General features: G+C 37.3%; 2 protein-coding genes and 1 long non-coding RNA gene across 4 annotated transcripts in view; 1 reads left to right on the forward strand and 2 right to left on the reverse strand.

Moving 5' to 3' along the window:
* Window positions 1–11808, reverse strand: part of ERLEC1 (endoplasmic reticulum lectin 1) — a 37392-nt gene extending 25584 nt beyond the window's left edge. Inside the window, exons 1-4 of the mRNA XM_066372722.1 lie at window positions 11764–11808; window positions 10397–10474; window positions 5791–6014; window positions 5570–5699 (exon numbers count right to left, since the gene is read on the reverse strand). Coding sequence (XP_066228819.1) covers window positions 5570–5699; window positions 5791–6014; window positions 10397–10474; window positions 11764–11808 — 477 coding nt within the window. The remainder of the gene's footprint in view (window positions 1–5569; window positions 5700–5790; window positions 6015–10396; window positions 10475–11763) is intronic.
* A 434-nt stretch (window positions 11809–12242) lies between these two features.
* Window positions 12243–17357, reverse strand: LOC136400908 (uncharacterized). The gene is made up of 2 exons (XR_010750425.1): window positions 17324–17357; window positions 12243–12348 (listed from the first exon to the last, which is right to left on the reverse strand). It is a non-coding gene; the product is annotated as an uncharacterized lncRNA (long non-coding RNA).
* The window catches only part of ASB3 (ankyrin repeat and SOCS box containing 3), a 118033-nt gene continuing 117491 nt past the window's right edge, over window positions 17329–17870 (forward strand). Inside the window, exon 1 of one of the 2 annotated variants that reach the window (XM_066378271.1) lies at window positions 17329–17866. In XM_066378271.1, the coding sequence (XP_066234368.1) occupies window positions 17364–17866 (503 nt within the window). In that variant the 5' untranslated portion in view covers window positions 17329–17363. The remainder of the gene's footprint in view (window positions 17867–17870) is intronic. The other variant, XM_066378272.1, reaches the window with a different exon arrangement.

Below are 17870 nucleotides of genomic sequence, written 5' to 3' on the forward strand. Positions count from 1 at the left end.
GGGGGAGGAGAGGGAAACATCAACTCATAGTTGCTTATCGTATGTGCCTTGATAGAGCAAGCCTGGGGCTTCAATCCACAACCTCAGTGCTCTAGGTTGATACTCTCTCTCTCTATTGTACCACTGCAGATCAGGCAGGTTTTATATCATTTTTATTAGGTACTTTGCTACCTGTTAATTTTGTGTTTCCACGTTTAGTTTTAAAAAATGTTGTTACTATGGGTAAAGAAAGGAAAAGGGAAACTGAGTGGGAGCAAATATGAGTATCAATTATAATTACTCAAATGTAGCAGGGTGGGGAGGAACCTGAGATTTAGTAAATAAAGACACCAAGTAATCAGAGTGCAGGACCAGCAGATTGACAGAGGAGGGGGTGATTCAAATAGACTTTGATGTCAGACTGAAACATGAAGGCTTCACAAAGAGAAAACCCTTGGTTAATATTTTTTTGTGTGTGTGTGTGAGAGGGACAGAGACAAACAGGAAGGGAGAGAGATGAGAAGCATCAGTTCTTTGTTGCAGCTCCTTAGTTGTTCACTGATTGCTTTCTCATATGTACCTTGACCGTGGGGCTCCAGCTAAGCCAGTGATCTTTGGGCTCAAGCCAGCAACCCCGTGCTCAAGCTAGCAACCTCGGGGTTTCAAACCTGGGTCCTCAGTATCCCAGGTTGATGCTCTATCCACTGTGCCATCACCTGGTCAGGCTAATTCTTAAATATAAATAATAATTTGTGATTTCCGTAAATGTCTGTGTATGTGTTTTGTGTCTGTGTGTGCACATGTATGTGGACCTGAGGAAGAGGTAAGAGCAAAGATGTGAGGAAGGTATGATATTTAAAGCTAAAGAGATAAGCGGGCACAGTGTGGTGAAAAACTGTATAATCCCAAGAAGTTTAGACTTCTTATCTTATAGGTTTTGGTCCAAGATATGGAGTAATCAGATTGTTAAGTAATCACTTCAGCAGTGACAGGGAAGAAGGAAGATTAAGAACAAATCAGGAGGTGTGGAGCCAATTTAGGAGCTGCAGTGACCCAGGCCAGAGATGAAGAGAATTTAAATCAAGGAGTGACAGATGAGGGCAGAGAGAAGAGGATAGTTTTGAAGTAGGTAAGTGAGTTAGAATCTGGTCGTTAGTTGGGTATTGACAGTGTAGATGAAATGAATCTAGACCAGAATGGAAGGAGTGTACCAATTATTATTAAATAAAATAATTTGACAAATAGTAAAAAAGTTCCAAGAAAATGTACAGTGGATACAATACCTCCTTTTTCACCTACTGCAGGTGCTACTGACCAACTGTGGTTCTATTTCAGCTGGGAGAAGTCATTGAATGGTAACTCTAGAAACTAATGATCTTATCCTCTCCTCCAATATTAAGGAAGAACAAAGATTGCCAAGATAGCTTCTTATTTTTTGAAAGGACCTTGAATTTTATGTATAACTCTTTCTACACTCAGAGCCTAGTATGCTCCTGACACTATTTTAAGTGCTAAGTATTAAAAAATGAAATAGACATAGTTACTGCCCCTAAGGAGCTACGGTCTAATAGACTAAACATATCACTTAGAGCAGTGGTCCCCAACTGTTTTTGGGCCACGGACCGGTTTAATGTCAGAAAATATTTTCACAGACCGGCCTTTAGGGTGGGACGGATAAATGCACAAAATAAAATTATGCGACCATTGTAAAAACTGTGGTATTTTTAAATATAATTGTCGAACTTACAAGACAAGCGTCAAGAGTGAGTCTTAGACGAATGTAACAGAGGGAATCTGGTCATTTTTTAAAAAATAAAACATCGTTCAGACTTAAATATAAATAAAACGAAAATAATGTAAGTTATTTATTCTTTCTCTGCGGACCGGTACTGGTCCGTGGCCCAGGGGTTGGGGACCACTGACTTAAGAGTATATGAGGCCCTGTTGGGCAAATAAGTTCGTAAAATTTGTGTTATTTGAATTTGCTCTCACTTTTATTGTTAAAAATGGCCCTTGCCCAGGTAAATTGCAGTCAGGTGAAACTGCTAATTACTTTCCTGCTTGGGAAGGGCTTTGTTATGCTAATGTATGCTGGAGGAGGGGTTTTTCCGCCAAGAAAAGTTTGTGAGGAAGAAGAAGGAAGAGGCAGCCAAGATGGCAGGGTGCTGAAGGAGAAGCCAGTTTGTGCAGAGATGAGAAGGGAGAAGGTGTGCAGATGGGGAACCAGAGGTCACTGAGACTGGTGAGGCCTTTGATTCTAGGAAAAACCGGAAAAGATTCTCCTGATTGTGGAACCAGAGAATGTATGAGTGGGTTTTGGAGCCCTGTGTGTTTTTACTCGCCTGCCAGGCGTGAGGCTAGAATAAAGGATGGCCCACCAGTTTTGGGCTCCGCAGTTTCTTTACTGTCTGTCTGAATCTAATGAGAACCTGCACCTGCCTGTGCCTGACTGTGATGGCTGTGACTACTGGCCATACAGACCCATAGTGAGGTTAATGAAAAAACCCCCAAAAACCAGTAATACTGCACAATAAAACCTGAAGCTGAGGTAAGGACAAGAAGTAGGAAGAATAAAAGCATGACCATTTATTATTGCTTCTTGTGGACAGAACATCTACTGTCATTTTTAAGAAAACGTATTTCAATAAAAGCATGACTCATCCATCCTAGAGTATTACCTAAGATTTTCATATACAACATGTACTTGAAAGATCCTAGGTATTCTGAAATTATCTATAGCTTTTTAAAAATACTTTTTTTCAACTGGAAGATTAAACACATTAGTTAAAGAAAAGTAAACTGGTACTTTTTCATTGAAGGGTAATTAAAGTTGGGATTTGCAAAGCATTTTGATTAATCTAACTTTTAAGTACCTATAATATTTAAATCACTACCAAGGAGAAGACTAGAAAAAAATTCATTTCTAATCTTTTAATATGGCACTTGAAATCAAATGTAGATTAATGTTAATTTCCCCCTTTTATCAGAATGGCCATGCTCACAACACCCACAAAGAGCCCAGCCTAACAATACTTTTGTAAAAAGTGTTCAAGGGTAAGGGGAGAAAAACAGGCCTGGCAGCTGACTGTTAGTTAATTCAACCATGTGAGGTAGCACAGCACACCAGGTATCATGCAACGGGCCGGAAACCCCGAAGAATGAAAGGGTACTTTATTCTTTATCCATTTTAATTTAAGAACCATATTAAAAAACAACCAATTTTAGCCATGTAAGTGCAATAATGGAGGATTAAATAAAATACAAGGCCACGGAAGAGGAAACATTTACCTCTTCCTGAGGTAATCCATTAGAAGTCCTGGCTCACTTGCAAAGAAGTGACTCAGGAAGCCAGTCTTCAAGCCCAAGAAGGAGAAGTTTATCAGGTGTAGAGGAGGAGGCAAGAAGGCAACAGAAGAGGAAAGTATATACAGAAAGGCAAGAAGGTTAGAAACAAACATACTTTGAGAAAACTCTAAATTGTTCGGATTAGCTGGGATAAAGGGAATGGTGATGGGAGATGAGGATGAAGTCCGATCACAAAGGCATTTGCATTTCCCTTTGATAAAGTCCCTGTATGAGCAATGATTCTATCCTGAGGTATAGATCATGGTAACTACCAAAGATTTAAATACATAATCAAATGTTTATTAGGGAAAGAGCATTTCATCAGCTGTGTGGGAAGGATTAGAAAGGGGATGTGTGAAGATACTTGTTTCTTGTCCTAGGAAATGATGAAGTCTTGAATTAATGACCAGACAGATTTGAAAAGCATTTGGAAGATAACACTAATAGCTCCTAGTGAATGAGCAGACTTACAGATGAATCAAGAATAGGCAGTGCCTGGCCTGTGGCGGCCCAGTGGATAGAGTGTTGACCTGGAATACCGGGGTCCTCGGCTCCAAGTCCGGGCCTTGCCTGGTCAAGGCACATATGACAAGCAAGCAACGACAACTAAAGTGAAGCAACTATGAGTTGATACTTCTTGTTTCCTCCCTCTGCTCTCTGTAAAATCAATAAATAAAAACTTAAAAAAAAGTAGAGATAGCCTGGCCTGTGGTAGCGCAGTGGATAAAGTGTTGACCTGAAACACTGAGGTCACCAGTTTGCAACCCTGGGCTTGCCCAGTCAAGGCACACATGGGAGTTGATGCTTCTTGTTCATCCCTTCTCCCTTTTCTCTCTCTCTCCTCTCTAAAATGAATAAACAAAAATCTACAGGAAAAAAAACCCAACCCCAAACCAACCGCTGCCTCCCCCCCAAAAAAAGGATAGGTAGGAAAAATGACTTCAGTTTCTGACTTGACAATTGGATAGAGCACAGCGGCAATGGGGAAGACAAAGAAAGAGTCAGTGTGAAAGAGAAAAGAAAGGGATGAGCTTGAGGTTACTGAAAACATATACAGCTATGTTCAGTAGGAAGATGAAAAGGGAAGAGAGCATATCAAAGGAAGAAACAGCATAGAGAAGTGGTTAAGAGGACAGGCTCTAGAATCAGAGTGCTTTGATTCTAATCTGTAACCCACCAGCTGTCACTTCCCCTCCTTAAATCTCAAATCCCTAATCTGTTAAGGAGGATAATAATAGTCTATTTTGCAGGCTGTTGTGAGAATGAAGCAATTCCTGTTAACACTCAATCCATGTTAATTACTGTGAATATGGTTTGAGTTCAGGAAAAAGGTCAGTGTTGAAACTGTATACTTGGAACTCATGGGCATACACTGTATTTCCCATGTTTCAGATGCATCTTAATTTTGGGGCCCGAAATTTGCAAAAAGAAAAAAGTATTACATAAAGTTATTGAACTCGTTTTATTCATCATAAAATTCATACAACTCCTCATCCGAACAAAAAAGCAGGAAATAAAAGCAAAAAAATCTACAACCACTGTATATGATGCATCCAGTTTTTAGAGCCCAAAACTTTCAGAAAAAAGTGCATCTTAAAAATGGGGAAATACGGTAAATAGAAGTTGAAGGAATGGGCTTAAATGAGCTCACTTAAGGAGACTTGGCACAATAAGAGAAGGCAGCTGTGGACAGAACTGTTGGGAACTTCAACATTTTAAGGGGTAGGAAGTCGAGAAAAAAAAGAACTAGTACACAGGAGAAAAGAACTAGTACACAGGAGAAAAGAACTAGTATGTAGGAGAAAAGAACTAGTCTATAGGAGAAAAGAACTAGAGAGAACTAGAGAGAATGACCTGGAGTAAAGGGAAGAGTAAAAGTTCAAGCTTCAAATATTTAGTGTTTTATGCTAAGATGAATTTATGCATATATCCAGTGAATTAAAACAAAAAGAATCCTGAGATGGGTTGTAGTCTATTTTTTCAAGAGGCATGCTTAGCTGGGAAGTCTAAAAATTAAACTTAACTAGAATGAATATGATGTAAAACTCATAGTGTCAGAATGCTAAAGTAGTTTCTGAGAAGTATTAGAATAAGAAAAAAATTAAAATAATAAAAACTGGAATTTAAAACTTTGAGTCAGGAAAATAAGTTACTATTATATTACTGAAATGACTGAAATATTGATATGTACTTTATAATCTGGAAAAGGGAGCACTGAGAAAATACTGTTAGATAGTTCTCATACCTCTTTATTTCTCCTAAAAGGCACCCTTAGAATTTCTTCCTGCTGTTCCAACTGTCTCAGGGTGAGAGGTTTAAATGGTGATCCTGGCAGTGATTGGCAAAATATGTCATTCACTGGAGATGCTCTGAATCTGTTCAGTAAGAACGAAGCATTAAAACTAAGCATGTGGTAACTTTAAATCATATGCATGTCATGTTTAAAATATTAAATCCACATCCTACCTATATTTAGGATGATTGCACAAGAGTGGTGTCAAAATGACAACTTCGTATTCACAAGTTGTAACTTCAGCTACTGAAAGAATTTCATGCTTAGATTCAGGATGACATATGTACATCACAGTACTTGATCTGGGTCGGTTCTGTTTCAAACTACAAGGTGTACCATTTCCCATTCCCACAGGATAGTAGGGTGTCATCTGACCTTCGATATTTTTAGTGGGAATCTTAAAAAAAGAGGATAAGACAGACTTTTCATTAGAAATAGGGGTAGAAGCAAGGATGGGAGAAGCACTTATTCTGAAAGCTATTTTTACTTATAAACTAACATTTATGCATTTCTATAAGTTCTAATATTCTTTTGACTCATATATTATAATTTGAGCAAACATTTTCAGAACTAGTTTGATACAATAAAAAAAAGAAAATTTTATTTGGTACTAATAAGCTGTTGAGTAAATGTGCCTTTATATAAAAGGCTATAATATCATGATTAATTTGAATTATTTTTAATAGTGCTAAAGTGACTAAGACAAAATGTAGAAATTTACTATATAAAGCTAGTCAGAGCTTTCTTACTAAACTCTCAGTGCATGGCTTTGTTAAGAGTTTAGATTCTAGAGGTTTAAATTTTGATTTGTCAAAATGTGGAGTAACATAATAAAACACTATCTTCTAAAACACGAATCTAAATACTGTACTGGTTCATTAATCTGCTTACTCTTCTACCTTGTTATTAATATTAATAAACATTTTTTACCATATAAACTCTTATATAAAGCTATTCAAAGCCAGCAAAAGACAAATAGAAAAATTTTCATGGAGTGGTGGAATGAAGGGTATCACCTCAGAAGATAAGGACTATCAGGGAGTTAGCTCCCATACTATAATCTGCATAAGCACAAGAAAAACCTAATGTTCGGGCTTTACAAAGGGCTTGCTTTGAGATATCATTAAATCAGGGAGCTCATCTTGTATCACTTTGGTACCCTGTCACTGCATGTCCAAACAGGCAATAAATAAATGTTTCCAGAGAAAAATACTCTGAGATTTTTTATATACTATTTTCACATTAGTGTCTGGACTTAGAAAGTCCTGGGTTCAAACCCAAGCTTTGAATTTATTAGCTTCATAACTTTGACCAAATTTCAGTTTTTGTCACTTGTAAAAGTAGAATAACAATATACTATATTCAAAGTTTGTGGAGAGAGTGAAGCATTACTTTTTGTTACATGCCTGGCATAACACCTGGCTTATAAAGTAGGTCTCAATAAATGTTAGTTTTCTTCCCTTACTCTTTTCTTCCTCTTCCTTTATCATTTCACACTTTGAATTCCATATTGCTACCCTCTAGAGAGCCATAGTAAATAAATCTTTTATCTCAAAGGTAGTCTGTAAATTTAAAATCTTTTAAAATAGCAATGCTATCGTGTCTATGCTTAGCTTTATCAATTACCCTAAAGCCACCCTTTTAAGTTATAGGCGTCCCTTTTAAGTAATTTTTAAGGCCTGTTGCCATTTCACCTTTCTTCGTTCATCTGTCCTTCCCTCTCTCCCTCCTTCCCTTTCTTAAGTGAGAGTAGGGGAGATAGAGAGACAGACTCCCGCATGCACCCTGATCAGGATGTACCCAGCAACCCCCATCTGGTGCTGACATTTGAACCAACTGAGCTATCCTTAGCACCTGGACTAATAATCAAGCCACTGGCTGTGAAAGGGGAAGAGTTGGGATGGAGAGAGGAAGGAGAAGAGAAGCAGATGGTTACTTCTCATGTGTGCCCTGACAGAGGATCCGAACCCAGGGATTCTACACAGGGGGCCAATGCTCTATTCACTGAGCAAACTGGCCAGGGCCATCTTACTGCTAATAAAAGTATCATTTTCATATGAAGCCATTTAAATAAATATATCCTATCAATAAGTTATTTAACTGTGGAAATTCTTATTTCAGAAAGCTTTCCTTGCCTGACCAGGCGGTGGCGCAGTGCATAGAGCGTTGGACTGGGATGCAGAGGACCCAGGTTCGAGACCCCAAGGTCGCCAGCTTGAGCGAGGGCTCATCTGGTTTGAGCAAAAGCTCACCAGCTTGGACCCAAGGTCACTAGCTCGAGCAAGGGGTTACTCAGTCTGCTGAAGGCCTGCAGTCAATTCACATATGAGAAAGCAATCAATGAACAAAAACTAAGGTGTCGCAATGTGCAACGAAAAATTAATGATTGATGCTTCTAATCTCTCCATTGCTGTCTGTCTGTCCCTGTCTATCTCTCTCTGACTCTCTGTCTGCTCTGTAAAAAAAAAAAGAAAGCTTTCCTTGAACTACAGGGGCATTTAAAAATTGTGGTTAAGCACCCTAAGGAATCATTCTTTCTAAATAATCGTACTCATCAGTTATACATTCATGCTCAATAAACATTTATTATGTGCCTTGTTATGGAACTCTGCTTTGTACTGCAGGGGGTAAAGAGATAAAGATTCTCCTGCTTTTAAGATGCCTGTAGTCTGGTAGCTTGCTACTTGCATATAGTTTTATCTGTTTTACTCATAGTAGATAGTGACCAAACATAAAAGCTATTACTATAATTGTTTCCATGGTTAAATAGAGGGAACCATTGCTAAGCACAGAGGTAATATAATGCTATTAGAGAAACTTTCTAAGACATGTCTTTGGTAATGTTGCTTGCTTATTTATTTATTTATTTGAGAGGCAGGGAAGCAGACTGACAGACTCCCACATGAGTCCTGACCCAGATCCACCCGGCAAGTCCCCTACAGGGTGATGCTTTGCCCATCTGTAGCCACTGCTCTGTTGCTCAGCAGCTGAGTGAGCTACTTTAGCGCCTGAGGAGAGGCCATGGAGCCATCCTCAGTGCCTAGGGATGCTCGATCCTTGTGAGCCATGACTGTGGGAGAGAGAGAGAAAGAGAGAGAGAGAGAGAGAGAGAGACAGACAGACAGGGAGAGAAAAGGGGGAGGAGTGGAGAAGCAGATGGTTGCTTTTCCTGTGTGCCCTGGTCAGGAATTGAACCCAGGACTTCCACACACAGGCTGACGCTCTACTGCTGAGCCAACCGGCCAGGGCACATTGCTTATTTTTGTATGATCTCACAGAAAGTAAAAGTATCATAGTGTAACATTTCTCAGAAAAACCTAACATACTGCAAATGTCTTTCACCCAATCTTTTCAGATATTTGGTATAAAGAACACATGGCTATATCTGTCAATGAAGTTGTATAAATTCATGCCTAATCAATGTTAAGAGAGAAAAATCAACATTTGTCACTTGCCTCTTTTGATTTTTCCTTTTCTTCTGCTTCTTGTTCTGTGAAATAATATAAGAGTAAGTTAAGTGTAAAGAATGACCAGTGGCTTACATATAAGACACAAATGACTAAGTTTTCAATCAACTCTATAATCTTAAACTGCTTTCTATCTACTGCACTACCACCTGGTTATTAAACTTCTTTCTAAAGAGAATCCAAAACATACACATTCTTTTTCTCTTACTAGTCTTAGCAAGCTTCCCCGAAACGGTTTTGTTTGAAAGGACATTTATTTTAAATCTTTGCCTAGGAAATACTCTATTTGATGCATAAAACCTGGCCACAACAGTATTCTTTTTTTAAAATTTTATTTATTTATTTATTTATTTGGTGACAGAGAGAGAGAGACAGAGATAGGGACAGATAGGAAGGGAGGGAGATGAGAAGCATCAATTCTTTGTTGTGGCTACTTAGTCTTAGTTGTTCATTGATTGCTTTTTCATATGTGCCCTGACCTAGGGGCTGCAGCAGAGTGAGTGATCCCTTGCTCAAGCCAGTGACCCTGGGTACAAGCCAGCAACCTTAGGCTTCAAGCCAGTGACCCTGTGCTCAAGCTAGTGAGCCTGCGTTCAAGCTGGATGAGCCTGTACTCAGGCCGGTGACCTCAGGGTTTCGAATCTGGGTCCTCTGAGTCTCAGTCCGATGCTCTATCCACTGTGCCACCGATTGGTCAGGCAACAGTATTCTTTTTAAAAGTATTTTTATCTCAGTGAAAAGTTTTATTAATTAGTTGATCAACTGAATATGTATTAATATAATATTTCACAATTTGAGGTATACATATACTGTACATGCCTATTTCAGTATCTAAATTTTTTGCTTAAACCAAGCAAGACTAACATTAAATAAATATAACATTAACATGTTTATCTTATCAGATTTTAAAAAATGTGTTAATAGGTAAATAAAAAAGCACGACTGTTAAAATAGAATATAAAAAGATCTTTTTGAAAGTTTTCAAAGAAGTTTTTCAGAAATTTATTTAGTGTTTTAAAATTCAGTCTCCAACAAAATATTTTAAATTCCAATTTGAACAATTACATCAAATTCCAGCATTACAATCAAGTAACTATGGAAACAAACCTTTTTCAGATAGAAGGTTCTTGGCCAACATATTCCCAAGGTAGTATTCGTGAATATTTACTTTCTATATTTAAAAGTAAAATAAAAATATAGTGAATATTTTGCAAATATATTTTTCAAAAACACAAATTTAAAACCATTAATCTCATTATTAGAGTGCTCATTTTATAATGCTCTATACTTCAAATTTTTAAGAAAAATATACCTGACCACTTTCTTTCTCTTCATGGTACTGTCGAATATGTTTTCCGTGACATACTTCATAAGTCCAATAAGACTCAATCTAAGAAAGATGGATGTATTTAAATATACAAAACCCATATAACTCAACTGAGTTACTTTTTGATACTTTAGGTAGATGAGTACATTTCCCCCAGGATTTAGAGTAAGCTTTCATTAAATGAAACTTACTATTATGCCTCAGAAAAATATGAAATTTCTGAAGCCCATTCAAAGCTATATGTGTTTTCACGAGTGAAAATTCTGTGAAGAAGCTAAGTCTAGAATAACCACTGGCTTAGGGATCATTTTCCACACAGCTTAAAAAAATAGTAATTACCATTTTAAATTAAAATTGTATACAAGGAAAATTTTTTTTGATCTGAAAAACATTCAAAACAGTTTGGTAAGTGATATTTGATATTGGTATTATTAGATATTGATTACATATACTATACAGGGATTTAAATGAACAAAATATTATTAAGCAATAGCTCAGAGTCACAACTAAATATTTGATACAACATAGAAAAAAAGCAAAATTATTTTCAAGGGTCTCCTGGCTGCTGGAAATTTATTTTCTAGTTATCAAGTAAACATAAAATACATACTCTGTAGGAACAACTGCTTTGTTTAAATAGTGGCTCCAAAAGCTCTCTTGGATTAGGGCCTTTATAATCCTTTTCTTCTTCCTATGAAAGAACTCGAGTTTAGTACTTACAGTTATTCTAGAACATCACCCAACTCTGCTGTTTTGTTATTAACTTATTGGTCAAATCACAAGTGCTTGGAAATAAAAGGAAAAAAAGTCAAAACTTTTACTAATAATCTATGGTATGTCACTTCTTTCAAAAGAATTGAAGTATCAAATATGGCGCCATACAATAACCTTCCATTCTTTCCTCTCTTAAGGAAAGGATTTTGAGTATCAGTTTCCAGAACAATTCTTTTTTTTCGGAATAATTCTTATCAACCTATTTCAGAATTTTTAAATGCTTGCATTCAAACAAAGACTCAGAATAGTTGAATCTTATAGAATATATTGGAAAATTTTAAGGTATTTCTTAGTTTTCTATGTATTTCTACATTTCAGACTTGAATGCCCAATTTCCCAATATATATCTATGAGTGTCATTGTGTGTGTGGTTTGTGTCTTAAGTAGTTTAAAACAAAATTAAACAGCTGTCTTTCACAGATTTCAAGTCTGAACAAGAACTAAGAAAGCACTCACTGAGTTTAATATTTCCATTTCATAGATCATGAAAATATCATATAATAAGCTCAATAAATTTACTGAGTGGAGGGATGCGTTTCAAATGTTTTCAAGGTTCCATAGCTAACTATAGCCTATACCTCAGCCTCCTGGCTTCCAGGCTGATGTCCTTTCCATTTTACCATGCTGCCTCTCCTGTTTCACCTTGAAAGAAGTCACTGCTTTAAAGGATGGATAAGAGGCAGTTAGGGCATTGTAAGAGGAAGAAACGGGCATGAACTAAGGCTATGCGAAAGCATTAGGTCCCTAGAGATTTATTAGCAATTCTTTATAAAAAATGTCACATATACATTTAAAATTGTATCTTGTTTTAAAACCCTCATTTCTATAAGTGAAAGCAAGAGTGGAATTAGATTTTCATTTAAAACATCAATAAGTGGTTGCTAATTTCTCCAAGTTGAATTGTAAAATCAAAGACTTCAGGATAACAGAAGTGATTACTATTTTTATGATAAAATAAAATCATTGAAAATTCAATTTTGTTTTAAATGATGTAGTTGCCATGTTTTAAATAAATATCTTTGGTGACACAGACTATCAATATAGTTAGAAAAACATACCTCGTCCCCACCTGTCACAAGGGGAAGAATACATTTATATTTTTCTTTATGTGTAGTTGTCATGATGACATAATTATCTTCTTTATACAAAACTCCAGTTGTAGGCTAGAGATAGAACCAAAAATATACATTACTCTCTCTGGTTAAATTGTGTTACATAGTATAATTTACAGTCCTAAGTCAAACTAATTCATTACTTCAACAGGAATTTTAAACATATTTCCAATGGAAAAGGGAAGAGATTCTATGTATTTTTTAATGACAAAATGAAGATGACAAACTTTATCCTGTGTTACAATATAACACAATAAACAAAAATAAAGCTTGGAGTATAAAGAAAGAAGTAATAACGCAACAGATTGAAGTTAAAATATGGATTCAAAAGCATTAACAGGCAATATGTATTCATGGATACACCATCACTGAATACTTATTACTCCTACTAACAATTACCACTTATATGTAAGAATCTATAGCACTTTACAGAAGTACTCACACAACTGTGTTGGATAAGACACTTGAACAAAATACCGTGCAGTATTTTTCATATCTGAGTAACATGGATAAATGACTTCTAAAGGAAAAATCACTGTGGCTCGTCTGGGCTGACTTAAGTGGTTTTTTTTTTTTTGTAGTATACATCATTGGTCAGCAGACCTTTTTGATAAAGGGCCAGAGAGTAAATATTTTAGGCTTTGTGGGCTGTATGGTCGCTGTTGCAACTATTTAACTATGCCACTGCAGTAAGAAAGTGCAGAGGCCGTGCAGAGGCAATATATAAGAGAATAGGAATGACTGTTCTGAAAAAATTTTATTTACAAAATCAGGGAGTGGACCAGCCCAAAGGTGTACTTTGTCACCTCCTGGTATATATTAATTAAACTTTCCTTAAAGCTTTCTATATTATGAAGCCAAACAACTTCACAAACCAAATATGAACTAATATAATTCAAATGAATACTTCAATTAATATAACTGATATTACTTTAAAAGAAATCTTTGTGGTAGCAAATGCATCACTAACTACTAAGGCAGTGATTTCACATTGTATGATACGTGTTCTGTGATAATTCAAGTCTCTCTTTTCTCTTCCTATAGTACTATGAAACCACTATACTATTTGGCTATCCCTGGCAATGAAAGAACCACTCATGAAGTGCCTTTGTTCTTTTCTCCATTTAACAAAAATAACTCTTAAACCATAATAAAGCCAGTACTACTTCACACCAATGTCATCTTAAGCACAATGCAAATTAGGACAATGTTTTCCCAAGACAATAAATCAAAACAAAAAATAGCAATAAATACGAGTTATACTAACTACATAAAAGTACCATTTTAAGTCCTTTACATTTATCAACTCATTGAACCTCAAAATAAGTATCCTACCCATCTTATAGAAAAGGAATCTGAAGCCCAGAGTTTAAATAATTTGTCCAAAGTAATACAGTTAGGAAGTAGCACAGCCCAGAGATGAAACTAAGTAGACTGCTTCCACATTCTGTGCTTTTAACTGTTTTAACATGTGTATCAGCTTTTGTTAACATTTGCTTAGATTACTATACAGGCTCCTAGATTATGGTCAAGGATCCTTTATTATTAATTTTATTGGTGTACATTTCTATGATACAAGATATGTATGCTGCATAGGTGGCCACTACTAAAGTCAAATCATCTTCTCTCATCACACATATTTCGCCCCCTGTACCCCTTACTACCCACCTCCACCTCTGGCCAAGGATCCTTTATAAGTGAAGAGGGGAATCAAAAAGATTTGAAAGTGAGAGTTGCAAAGTCAAATTTACAATAAAGAAATCCTTAGAAACATTTATTTAGTTGAGCCAATAAGTTACTGTAACAATGCCTTTCAGTGTTTTCCAGATCTATTCACAATACATGACAGCTCTGCAAAACAAGACTCACATTCACTTAGCAACAGATGGTCTGAAGTCTTCTAAAAACATTGCTGTCCTGTTGTGAAGGCAGATTATCAGCACTTATGGGTATTCACCTCTATTTGTGAAGTATCTGTAACTCTAATGTTCATAGTTGAATTCTGTAACAATATCGACTTATTTGCTAACATGTTCACCACAATGCTGAAGATGAAAAAATGAACTGCTCGTTTGGAATGAAAGCAAATAAAGGAAGACAATTCCTTTTGTAATAAAAACTCTTAGGTTTTATGTCTATATGGTAAAAAACCCCTCATTTCTCTGCCTATTGTTTTTAAGGTCTAGGTAAGGGGTAAAAAGAAACAGAAGCCATCTCTATTCTTGTATGAAGATGCAAAAACTTGTTTTTCATTCAGGAAGGGCTGCTTTCCTTGTCAATAAAACAGACCAGGTAGAAATCTTCTATCTGAAAATTCAGTTACTAATTGGGATCACAAAGTAAAAATTGTAGCAAACTTTACCCTGCTCTTTGTAATGGACATTACTGGAAAAGATAAAATTTTTTAACCTTTTGTGATTTTCTAAGAAAAAAATTATTTTGATCTATTAAATGCTTCTGATTTTGCAAAACAGGTCCTTTAACAATGAAATATAATAAATTATGAATGTACAGAAGCAAAGAGAGCGTAAAAACCTTGTTTTATGTAACTTAAACCTTAAAGTATTTTCAGTGTAAGAGATAATATTAGTAATTTGATAGAAATAAGATTTTAATATAATGACACTAAACAAAGGGGGCTTGGTACTTTAAGGTTAAGGAACTTTACAAATATCTTGGCTGGGGAGAAATTCCTCTTGTTTGACATGAGTATGGAGAAATTAAGATAATTAGAGGATGAGAGAACAAAACTATCCGGAGCAGGCTGTAAAATAAATTCAGTGGCACAACTTGTCATATGAATACTTTAATGACCTAGAAATTATATTTCAGAAGGAATATATGTACACAAGAACAAAATTTAATGCTAAAAGCAATAAAGAATATCACTATCCTTAATTAATTACATATACATTTTAAAATTTTTGGTGCTTAATACTTTTTCTAAATAAATTTGAAGGCAAGGCTATGATGATTATGCATTTTTTGATATACATCATTGGGAAGATGATTTAAAGCACAAAAGAATTTTAAACCTAAAAAAATCAGATCTAATCTAGTCCCTTCCAATTTTAGATGGTACAGAGATAAAGGCCCCCTCCCCTTTCATACTGCTGCTTAGTTTTATACAAATGTCCAACCAACTGGCCCATAAAATAACAAATAGTGCCAGGTGAGGAACGCTGTGGTTTCAATTACATAAAGTAGGAAAGGGAGGCCTTAAGACTACAAAAACATTAAAAAAAATTCAAAAGACCAATTATAGTATCTCTTGAGCTTATTTTTGCCTGAGAACCAGACTGCCAACTCAAAAATTTATCTAGAGTTTTATGAAAGTAACTCAAACTTAAAAAAGAGAATAATTCTCCCTAAATCTTCAAATGTGCCCATCTTAGATTATGTTACACTGCCAAAGAAAAATATTTAAAAATAAAATTTATAGATATGTGAAAGGTTGGTATAGCATTTCCTCTTTTTAGACGGCAAATAACAGCACCAGAAAGAAAACTAAACAATAATTTGTTGGTAATCTCTTAAAGGTCATCCACTAAGTTTGCAGGGCCATTTAGCAGCATGCATTTTTAAATTAAATAAAAAACACAAGTGCAAGAGTAAAAAATTTTAATGACCACATTCTTTAAACATTTGCCATATTCATTCCAAGTGTGTTCTTTAGAAACAGTAACCCCAATTCTGCTCAAGTTCTACCTGACTTACAACTGTCATAAGTATTTAAATATCACTACAGGGCTGGACAAAAGTAGGTTTACAGTTGTTTGTATGGAAGATACAATAATAAATAATAATACAAGAATAAACTGTTTCATGTACTCACAACTGTAAACCTACTTTTGCCCCACCCTGTATTTCATGGCATTAACCCAAAGATAAACCTGGCTTCCCAGAGCAGTATTTACTTAGATAAATTTGAAATACCAAAATGGGAGAAGTGGAAACTGGGGTGTGTGTGGGAGGTGGTGTAGAGAAACAAACCAGGTGTGAAACATTAGCAAAAACTAACACTTGCAAATAGAAAGCTGTCATAATGATTGACATCCTTTATCCTGGTATATCTTGTTTTGACATGATGGTATCATTTTCTCATGTTTCAATGAAATTATAATAGAAAAATATGCTAAAATAGTCTCTCAAGTGGAATGGCTTTAGGTACTTGGAATAAGAACTTTTTAAAAGTTTTGCATTTTCCAGAACTTCAATTTGAAACAAATGAATTAATCAATACACGGTAAGAATCATATAAGACCACAATTTTTATTGGCCTACAGTGGATAGGAACACTTCTTAGAAGTCGACTCCCCAAAGAGAAGGACTGCTGCTTTTGTTACTATGACGTTCTAAGTATGGTCTTTACTGTAGGAAAAATGATCATAAAATCTCATGCTCTGGGGTCTTAAAAAGTCCTAATACATCAAAACCGCAAAGGATAGTCCGCAGAGAGCGTCGCTAACATCTCAGGTTCAACAGCCATCTCAAACACAACTTCGAAGGGAAAAGAGCTGTGTGTAGCATATATGTACGTGTGCGTATACAAGAGAGAAAGAACGATTATGAATGAGAGGGGACGCACATCTGTAGCACAACGGGTTGCGTGGGCAGGGCGGTGTGTAATACTGAAGGAGAAAAGGCTACAGGTGGAGGATGAGCTGCAGTTGACTTTCCAGAGAGAAGATGAATGTGCATGCCTGACTTGGTTCTAAGAAAACTTCTTCCACAGGGAGGGAGAGTTGGTAAGCAAGACTAGTGAGACAGATTTGAAAAGGGGGGAGCAGGTGACTGCTGGATCCCGAGTGCTTAGCTTGGAGAGCACATCCACGTAAGGTGTTAAATAAACACTCGCTGTATGAATGAATCAATGCGGGGTACACGGAGTTTTGCAGTGGGGAAGGAGGTGTGCGCCTGCAGAGATGATTCTAGGAAAAAAAAAGCGTAGACTACCAGGGGAAGGGGCCGAACCCTTACTGCAGGGAGGAAGAGAGATGGCTATGGGGCTCGCGAGGGCACTGACCAGAGAGAACTCGGTGCCGGGCCAGTTGACTCGGAAAGGGATGTCATCGCTGAGTTGGGGGAGCGCTCGGCCGCCACCGGACGCCTCTAGGAGGCCGCAGAGGACCAGAAACACCGGCCCGCCTGGGACCAGACTCCGCGCGCCGCCGCCTCCTTCCTCCATCCTCCACCGCCGAGTTCTCCAGCCGCCGCCACCAGCTCCTCTGCCGCAGAGGAGAGGAGGGGGAGGTGGAGGAGGAGGCGGCGGGGCTACTCAAACGCGCAGGCAGCCCGGGGCCCAACCGCCGCCACGTCTCCTTCCGGAGAGCCCGGCTCCACCGCCCCTGCCCCCTCGGGCCACCCGCCACCGTTTCCGGGGCAAGCGGCACATCAACATCCGGGGCCGCCGAGCCGCCCGCCTACGGAAGCCGCCCGGCTTTTCCTGTTTTCGCACAACCGCGCTTTCGCGGGGGAATCGAACGGAGCTGTCTCCCGGACGGGGTAACTCTGAAGCCCGGGCTTCGGACCTGTATTTCCGGTGGGGAAGTGGCGGCAAAAAGAGCGGGTGA

The sequence above is a fragment of the Saccopteryx leptura genome, chromosome 3, assembly GCF_036850995.1.
Source record: "Saccopteryx leptura isolate mSacLep1 chromosome 3, mSacLep1_pri_phased_curated, whole genome shotgun sequence".
In the NCBI taxonomy this organism is placed as follows: domain Eukaryota; kingdom Metazoa; phylum Chordata; class Mammalia; order Chiroptera; family Emballonuridae; genus Saccopteryx; species Saccopteryx leptura.